The sequence below is a fragment of the Rutidosis leptorrhynchoides genome, chromosome 3, assembly GCF_046630445.1.
Source record: "Rutidosis leptorrhynchoides isolate AG116_Rl617_1_P2 chromosome 3, CSIRO_AGI_Rlap_v1, whole genome shotgun sequence".
In the NCBI taxonomy this organism is placed as follows: domain Eukaryota; kingdom Viridiplantae; phylum Streptophyta; class Magnoliopsida; order Asterales; family Asteraceae; genus Rutidosis; species Rutidosis leptorrhynchoides.
This window is the reverse complement of record NC_092335.1, coordinates 197,116,014-197,124,946: the sequence shown is the minus strand read 5'-3', so window position 1 is coordinate 197,124,946 and position 8,933 is coordinate 197,116,014. Positions and strand designations below refer to the sequence as shown.

The following is an 8,933-nucleotide window of genomic DNA, read 5'->3' as shown; positions in this document are numbered from 1 at the left end:
GCAACACAATATTTCTAAAAAGGTATGTGTTTGTAATATAGCTCGATCATATAAACCGTGTTTTGTGTGAATTATTATTAATAATCCCATAAAAGTAAATAAAAACAGTAAATAATACAGTAACGATAAAAAATGAATTAATTGTTACTGTAATTAATTAATTTGTTATTATTAGAAAACTAATCCTCCTACAGAAACGGTATTCATCACTTCCATTTTGCCCCATAAACACACACACGAACACACAGTGTGAGGGGCGATTATTTCATCCCTGATCTCATCATCGTCAGTTTTAACCTTTCCCATTCGATCGACTAGGGAGTATATAATTAAGAAAAAAAACAGAAAGTAAATAAAAATGCCACGTGAGATAATAACATTACAAGTAGGTCAATGTGGGAATCAGATCGGAATGGAGTTCTGGAAACAACTTTGTCTTGAACATGGCATCTCTAAAGATGGTATTCTCGAAGATTACGCTACTCAGGTGTATCATCATCATCATCATCATCATCATCATCATCATCATCATCATCATCATCATCATCATCATCATCATCATCATCATCATTAATCATTTATATCTAATTATTCCATTCTTACTATAATTTAATTATATAATATATAATATATACGAAGTATATAATAACCTGCACCTTATTTTGCATCATGCTAATGTCTTATATTTTGCTCCATACCATGTTTTAAGTCTTTATGGTACATTACATGCTATTGTATAAAGTGATAAACGGTTAAGTTAAGCGGATGAGGTTTTCTCTCTTTCGGCTATTGGGGAAAGGGCGTCTTTTTACCTAGATGTACGCCGCCTAATCAGATTACCATGTGACCGTTTTTGACCATTTTCTCTTGCACCTTGAAATATGTTGCTAGTGGGGTTTGAAGTGAGACCTTTTGCAATGATATTAGGGCGAAACTACTAGGCTATGAAAAAAGTGAATTCTTCTAAAATCCACTGCTCAATTTTCTGCTTGTTCCGATTATATAAGGAGACTTGCGAGAGGGCATATCCAACGGGTTCTCAAACCGACTTTTCATTCCTTTCCATTTCTCGTTAAGTGATTTTTTTGGCTACTACATATTATTGTACAACGACGTAAATTATGGCAAAAATGAACTACTTTAACATAAGATATCAAAGTGTATAACGAGTAGCTAACATCTTTCGACTAATTGAGAATGAAGAAGTTAACTAGTAGGTTTGATGGTTTGATAACGTAGTAACATGTAACACTGTTTTATAAACAATAATAGTACTTCGTAATAATAATGTTTTTGGTGTAATGATAAATGATAATGTTAATTGAAGGGAGGTGGTGGTGACCGAAAAGATGTATTTTTCTATCAAGCCGATGATCAACATTACATACCGCGAGCTTTGCTTATGGATTTAGAGCCAAGAGTGATTAATGGAATACAAACTGGTGATTATAGAGATCTTTATAATCAAGAAAATGTTTTTATATCTTCTGATGGTGGTGGTGCAGGCAACAATTGGGCCAGTGGATATGATCAAGTAACTAAAATTCCATTATATAATCCATTAAATTCACTATTTCATCATCAATATTTACTTCTCACAAAAAAAAATTCCTTTTTTTTTTTTTTGCGCAGGGTAAGCATTTTGAAGAAGATCTTATGGACATGATTGATCGAGAAGCAGATGGTAGCGATAGTCTTGAAGGGTTCGTTTTATGTCATTCTATTGCAGGAGGAACAGGCTCAGGTCCTTTCTTTTTTCTTTTTCTTTTTCTTATTATACAATCTGTTACGATCCATACCAATCATATGTATAATGTCCCACATCGGTGGGCATATGCATGTGGTTGGAGCTTTATAAGTCAAGGTGTCCCATTCTTTTTCAAGCTAGTTTTTGGAAGTGAGTTCTACACTTGAGCTTATAGCTTGGTCGGGCTCTCCTCCGGTTCCTTTCTTTCCTTCTATCTTAGGAACCCAGAGTTGGCTTTGGATCTTATCCGGTTCGTCCCAGTAAGATCATATCACAATCATGAATTACTTAGCTTGGTCGGGCTCTCCTCCGGTTCCTTTCTTTCCTTCTATCTTAGGAACCCAGGGTTGGCTTTGGATCTTATCCGGTTCGTCCCAGTAAGATCATATCACAATCATGAATTACTTTAAGATGATTTTTTTTTATTTTTTATTTTGTAATTTTATGTAGGTATGGGATCGTATATACTCGAGACATTGAATGATCATTACAGCAAAAAACTTGTTCAGACGTATAGTGTGTTCCCAAACCAGAACGAGACAAGTGATGTGGTGGTTCAGCCTTACAATTCACTTTTGACACTCAAACGACTAACATTAAATGCTGACTGTGTTGTCGTTCTTGATAACACTGCGTTAAACAGAATTGCAGTAGAGCGTTTACATATACAAAATCCAACTGTTTCTGAGACAAATTCGTTAGTTTCAACTGTAATGGCGGCTAGTACAACTACTTTGCGTTACCCTGGTTACATGAATAATGATTTGGTTGGGCTTTTGTCTTCTTTAATCCCGACGCCTAGGTGTCATTTTCTTATGACGGGATATACGCCGCTAACTGTGGACCGCCAGGTCAGATTTATATAATAATGGTTTTTGCTATCGAACATTAATGTGGATTAAAGATTAATTATGTGTTTTGTAACATTGATTCTGACAGGCTAATTTGATTCGCAAAACGACAGTGTTGGATGTGATGAGAAGACTTCTTCAGGCAAGAACCATAAACTGATTGTGATTATGAAACTTAAATTTTGCATTTTTCGTAAAATGAGCAAAAAGAATTTTCCAATTTAGATAGCTAAATTTTATCAATAAAAAAAAAATTGAAATTTTGATATAACTGACTTAATTAATCAAGTCTCAAATACAATCTGACCCCTGTTACCCTGTCAAAATGTTGACATGGCAGCCTACGTGTCAGTAACTTTGACGCGTTGACCTTTTCTTGCGGAGGCACCTGCAAAATGGTTAACTTAGACGGTTACTTAAATCGTAAGTTTTGATGATCTGTTTATAACATTTTCTTATCTTGTTGCATCAAAGTTTCATTAAGACCTGTTTTAAACACACAAGTATGTTTGAGTATGCAATCTTGAGCAATTTGTAATACAGTAGTAGTTTTAATGCAACATAAAAACTTGAATTTGCTTGAAATTGCTAACTTTTTCATCATTTAGTGTTCTTTTTTGCATTTCAGCCAGTAGTTAGGATCTAGGAAGTTAATTCATTCGCACTAAGAAACGGTGTTGCGTTTTGCAGACAAAAAACATGATGGTGTCCTGTAACGCTAGGGCGAAACAAGCTAGTCTAGCGAAATACATATCAATATTGAACATTATTCAGGGAGAAGTTGATCCCACTAAAGTGAGTGCAAATTTACATGTTGTATTTGTAATACTTTAAGCTAACACACTTTAACTGCTTCTTTACATTATCTAAATTTTTTGGTTATCATTTTAGGTTCATGAAAGTTTGCAGAGAATACGCGAAAGAAAGCTAGTAAACTTTATCGAATGGGCCCCGGCTAGCATTCAAGTTGCTCTTTCAAGAAAGTCTCCGTACGTTAAAACTTCACACAGGGTGAGGTTTCATATATCCTTCGAAAATGGTATTTTTTGGATCGGTAATTAGGAGGATTTATAACTGATACGTACGGTTTATAACGTTAGGTGAGTGGCCTAATGCTAGCAAGTTACACTGGAATTCGACATTTATTTTCCAAGTGTTTGAGTCAATATTCTCTCTTGAGAAAACGACAAGCTTTCCTCGACAGATACAAGAGTTTTCCGATGTTCGCTGTAAGTTATTAGTGCTCATTTCTAGATATAAGAAATGTAAGTTGCATCAAAAGGGTAACCATCTTTGTTTTCACCCATAAGACCACCTGTAGTAGGGAAGAAATGGGCGTTTTTCAAATGTGGCACCCAAAAACGCCTAAAACCCCTTTAGTGGTGGGGCGTTTGTGGGTAAAAAAATGTGAGGCATTTGTCATCGTTGAATGGGCAAGAAATTGGGAGTTTTTAGATATTATGTTAGTAATATTTTTGTCCTTTTCCTACCCTTTTCAACCAACCTCCAATCATACCTCGCCACATCACCAACTTCCCCTTCACTCCACATCAACGTCACCACTACAAATGGTCTAAATAGGTAACCAGGTTTCAAAATTTTGAAAAAAAAAAAAAAAAACTATAACTTTCAAGAAGTTTACTTTGTGGGTGCATATGTAATGCCTTACCCAAAATCGGATTCACACGATAGATAGTTACCATTTTTATAAAAGTGGCTCTTATAAAGTTGTGATATTTAAGAATTGAAATTCATAAACTTTTGGTGCAGGACAATGATCTTTCAGAGTTTGATGAGTCTAAAGACATACTTGATAGTTTGGTAGATGAATATAAGGCTTGTGAGTCTCCGGATTACATAAAATGGGGAATGGAGGTATGCACAAACTATTCGAATCGTTTATACTTTTTGGCCTGTTTACGCTAACGACTTGATGTATGTTGCAGGACCCGGATAGTCTGCTGACAGATGAAGGAAATGGTATGGGAATGGTTGATCCTACATACCAACATGAATAGATAGTTTAGGTGATCATTCTTGGAGTTTGATTTATTTATTAGATTAAAATTTTAACAGATTTTTGTATTGTTTGGGATTTTTATTATTGCTTTGGCAAATCATTCTACGATGGAATGGAATAGATGGATAGAACATAACCATACAAGTTTTACCTATGCAATAAACTTTTTACTAATTTTTTTATGGTGTTTGTGATTAGTCAATTAAAGATTAAATCTTGTTAATTAAAATGTGTTTGTGATTAATTTAGATTTTTACTTTTGACTGGTTTAAAATTTCGTTAATTACAGTTTACAAGGAGTGTATCAATAGGCTACAGGCTATAGGTAGTGCTATATCAACGTGTAATTTTGACAAATTCACTTACTCTCATGCATCAAATTGTTATACTCTACATACTAGTAAAGCTTGATGATAGTGGACTTATCAAGAACACAAGTGGAAGACTTGTCAAGATCACAAGTGAAAATACAACAGCGGCATAAAAATGCAACTTTTATTAGAACATAAATTGCAAAGAAAAAGTGTTAAGAGAGCAGTTTGCGCATGTCATCTTCTTCTATGCTCCGTTAGACAACGTATTATTCTCGTTTAAATATATAGATGAAAACGTACCAATTTTAATAAAATGGGCTTAACTTTTAATCGAACGGAAAAGGAAATATGTTGTTTTTTCGTTTAGTTCCCTTTGGACAAGAGCAAAAATCGAAACCAAACTGGTACGGATTTCAAAAATCGAAGAAGTGATGGAGATTCAGTTTCGATTATTGTTTTAGGGAAGAATTTTTCGGTTTCGGTACCAGTAATCCGGACATGGATACCAAAAGAATGAACATACTTTTTGATCAGTTTCACATATACAAGTAAATTTTTAGGGATTTCATAATTCGTGCTTTTGTTTGCTCATAAATACTAACGAACGTTTTTATATTCGTATGTATGGCTTGCGAACTAAAATACATGAAAGTTTCACCTATCATTGAACGAAATCCAGTTTTTCGTTCCATTGGGTATGATACCGAAAAAACCGATACCGAACCAAAATCGAAGCAGGTATCACTTTCGTAAATATATTTAGTACTTGGTTATAGAAATTGTGTGAGTTTCGGGATATTCTGTTTGGGTATGGTAGGATTACTTACCAGTTACGTATATGGCTATATCATCCCCAGTTCTTTTTCGAATTGAATTGTCTTTATTCGCGGATGGGGGAAGAATTGTCTACATCTTACCTCCCTCATACACTAATTATGTGGTATTGGGTTTTGTTGTTGTTGTTGTTGTTGTAATTGTTTGAAATTAAATATGGTCTGTATGTTTTTAATGGGCCTAATGGGTATAGTAACACAATGTTTTATACATTAACACAATGTTTTATACATTAAGCCCATAATTTCGTTAAACTATTTTAGGGCTCCGTATTTTATTCTAGCCCTGAAAATTTCTCTTGCTCATAAACACACACGAATACAAAACACAAAAACAAAGCTTTTTTGTATCATCAAAAATCGAAAATGGAGTACGTGAGCCCTGAAGGACTTCGTTTAGATGGGCGTCGTCCCATGGAGGTTCTTCATCGCTAAATTTTCAATCTTTCCTCTGTTTGTAACTAATTTGATTTATAATTTTATACTTATGTAAGTTTGTTTGTGTTTTTGTTTTAATGTCAGATGAGACAGCTGAGAGCAGAAATTGGCACTATTTCTAAAGCCGATGGGTAGATAATTTTCTATTTTATTGTCTTAGTATCAGATATTTATGCTGAAATTTGATTAAAATTTGACATTGTTGGTTAATTTTGAGGATGTTATTAGGTCAGCAGTTTTTGAGATGGGTAATACTAAAGTTATTGCTGCAGTTTATGGTCCCAGAGAGGTACTTTTATTTATTTATTTGTATTGTTTATGTTAATTTGTTTAGTCACAACATTATGGTTTTGATTATGATAATGTAGGTTAGTGATGATACAAGTGTTGCAAGTTTATGAATTTAGTTACTTGGTTTAATTAGATTAGAATCAGAACACTGATCCTTCTTATCATTTGCATTATTATTAATATTGTTATTGTTATAGTGAAACAAATTTATGTATAGTCTGCTCCCAATTAATAGCCAATTACTCCTTTACCGATCCGATTTTCCAAAATCCGATTAGTTAATTGGTCGACGTTGGTTAATGGGTGAAAATCGGATTGGTGGTCAATGTCAGATTTAGTTGGTCAAAGTCAAAATTGGTCTAACATTTAAATATTGAATTTACACTAGAATTATAGAGTTTTTGAACAAATGAACGATTATGGTTATCTTTGTAGAATATTATGTTAAAGTGTTTGTTTATGTTAAGGGTTTTCTTTAATATTTACACATATCATTTTGAAATTTATTATTTAAATGTATAAAAGTTCAATCCAATTAATTACCGAGTTGCCGATTACTTCGACTGAGTACTCTTCGAGTAGTGAGTTTTGCAACCTTGTGTATAAACTATAGTGTATCGATATTATCATTATATACTGGATAAAAACTGATATAGTCTTGATCTGTATTTTTTTACAGGTCCAACACAGGGGTCAACAGATTAATGATAAGGCTTTGGTAAAGAGTTACCCTCACTTGTTAATACTAATTTAAGTTACATTTTACATAAGTGAGGCCCTGACCTTAATATTGTTACTTCAAAACATTTGCCAGATAAGGTGCGAGTATACGATGGCTAATTTTAGTACCGGAGACCGCATGAGAAAACCAAAGGGTGATAGGTTTGTATCATTTGTTTATATAATTATGATGAGTTTTTTATATTGAATTTCAAATTTCAATCAATACGTACGTGTTTGAACATTTGTTAAACATTTCTGCCTCTGGTTTATGATCATTGATCACATTAATGAATAACATTGAAATTTATGATATGCAGACGATCGACTGAGATCTCTTTGGTCATTCGCCAAACAATGGAAGCGTGCATACTTACACACCTTATGCCCCGTTCCCAAATTGACATTTTTGTACAAGTTCTTCAAGCAGATGGAGGTAACAAGAAATACATTTAAGTTTTAACAATTAATTAATATTTATATTTTTTTGTTACGCTTAATCAACATATATATGTTTTTTAATTTAGGAACGAGGTCTGCTTGCATAAATGCTGCAACTTTAGCTCTTGCAGATGCTGGGATTCCAATGCGTGATCTTGTTACGTCATGCAGTGCTGGATATTTAAATAGCACTCCGTTGCTTGGTAATGTTAAACCCGTTAACCAAATTCATACATACGTTTTTTGTTAGGATTTTTTTTTTAAGGAATTTAAAATCAACAGATTTAAATTACGTGGAGGACAGTGCTGGCGGACCTGATGTTACTGTAGGAATTTTACCTAAATTGGATAAAGTGACTCTACTTCAGGTTATTATGCATCTAAATTACATTCATGCTTTTGTCAGCATATTAGAAAAAATTAATAAAATTTGGCTTTCTGTTTACTTTTTTTGTTTTTTTACTATATGTGTTATATTAATTAATGGTTAACCGGGTTATAAAGAAATTGGTGTGTTTTTGGCCAGATGGATGCCAAGTTACCCATGGATATATTTGAAAATGTGATGCAGCTTGCAACAGAAGGGTGTAAAGCAGTTGCAAATTACATCCGAGAAGTAAGAAACTTGATTTTTGTATCATACTAAATTTGTAGTTTTCAAGTATATTTATTTTTTGAAGTTTTTTATATATTCAGCTGAATTCAACTTATTATGGGACCTTGTGTGATGTTTAATAATGATGATTTGCAGGTGTTGATGGAAAACACAAAAGAACTAGAAAATCGGCGTGGTGTATAGCTTGAAAGTTTAGCTGATCAAACTTCGCATTATAATTTGTTGCTTTTGTGTAAAATTAGAAGAATAGAAAAGATTAAACCTTTGTTAGAAGGTGGACCCGTGGGAACATGTTAACGACAAACTGCTTGAACAGTAGTGGGATGCGCAAGAACAAACATGATTGCGAGTGCCTTGGTAGGTTATTTGTTGTTTTGGTTTGAACTATAAGAGACATGTGAACAAGTGTATTTGCTTTGGTTAAAATCTTTAATGAAACTTGCTATTTGTCTTTATATCATTTTCAATCTGCATTCTCTATTTAGGGCAATTGCTTTTGGGCATTGGAACTTGAAAACAGTGTCTGAAACATAGGGATATACTTGTCAAGGTTGTTAATATTGACATGTTTACTTATGAATGAGATGCAAGTTATTTTTATGTGCAATGGGTCAAACGGGTCGTGTACCAAGAATAGATAAAAGAAAACAGTACAGTTGTGG

The 8,933-nt window shown here is 33.5% G+C and overlaps 2 protein-coding genes across 2 annotated transcripts; both read left to right on the top strand.

Moving 5' to 3' along the window:
- The first annotated feature begins 358 nt into the window (after positions 1-358).
- LOC139897148 (tubulin gamma-1 chain-like) lies at positions 359-4,616 on the top strand. The gene is made up of 10 exons (XM_071879804.1): positions 359-487; positions 1,328-1,534; positions 1,633-1,744; positions 2,198-2,598; positions 2,687-2,740; positions 3,289-3,393; positions 3,490-3,609; positions 3,699-3,827; positions 4,369-4,473; positions 4,545-4,616. The coding sequence occupies exons 1-10, from the start codon at positions 359-361 to the stop codon at positions 4,614-4,616; spliced, it is 1,434 nt and encodes a 477-aa protein (XP_071735905.1).
- Positions 4,617-6,101: 1,485 nt separating this feature from the next.
- On the top strand, positions 6,102-8,716 carry LOC139897147 (exosome complex component RRP41 homolog). Its single transcript, XM_071879803.1, has 10 exons — positions 6,102-6,185; positions 6,288-6,334; positions 6,432-6,492; positions 7,174-7,212; positions 7,309-7,376; positions 7,535-7,650; positions 7,742-7,858; positions 7,938-8,023; positions 8,182-8,271; positions 8,407-8,716. The coding sequence occupies exons 1-10, from the start codon at positions 6,132-6,134 to the stop codon at positions 8,452-8,454; spliced, it is 726 nt and encodes a 241-aa protein (XP_071735904.1). The 5' UTR covers positions 6,102-6,131; the 3' UTR covers positions 8,455-8,716.
- The last annotated feature ends 217 nt before the right edge of the window (positions 8,717-8,933 follow it).

Bases quoted from the DNA above. Each gene is read 5' to 3' on its own strand.
- LOC139897147 (XM_071879803.1), top strand. From the start codon at position 6,132: ATGGAGTACGTGAGCCCTGAAGGACTTCGTTTAGATGGGCGTCGTCCC. The intron at 7,377-7,534 runs GTTTGTATCATT...TATGATATGCAG, and splicing joins AGAAAACCAAAGGGTGATAG to ACGATCGACTGAGATCTCTT. The intron at 8,024-8,181 runs GTTATTATGCAT...GTTTTTGGCCAG, and splicing joins ATAAAGTGACTCTACTTCAG to ATGGATGCCAAGTTACCCAT.
- LOC139897148 (XM_071879804.1), top strand. From the start codon at position 359: ATGCCACGTGAGATAATAACATTACAAGTAGGTCAATGTGGGAATCAG. The intron at 488-1,327 runs GTGTATCATCAT...TGTTAATTGAAG, and splicing joins TCGAAGATTACGCTACTCAG to GGAGGTGGTGGTGACCGAAA. The intron at 3,394-3,489 runs GTGAGTGCAAAT...TTATCATTTTAG, and splicing joins GAGAAGTTGATCCCACTAAA to GTTCATGAAAGTTTGCAGAG.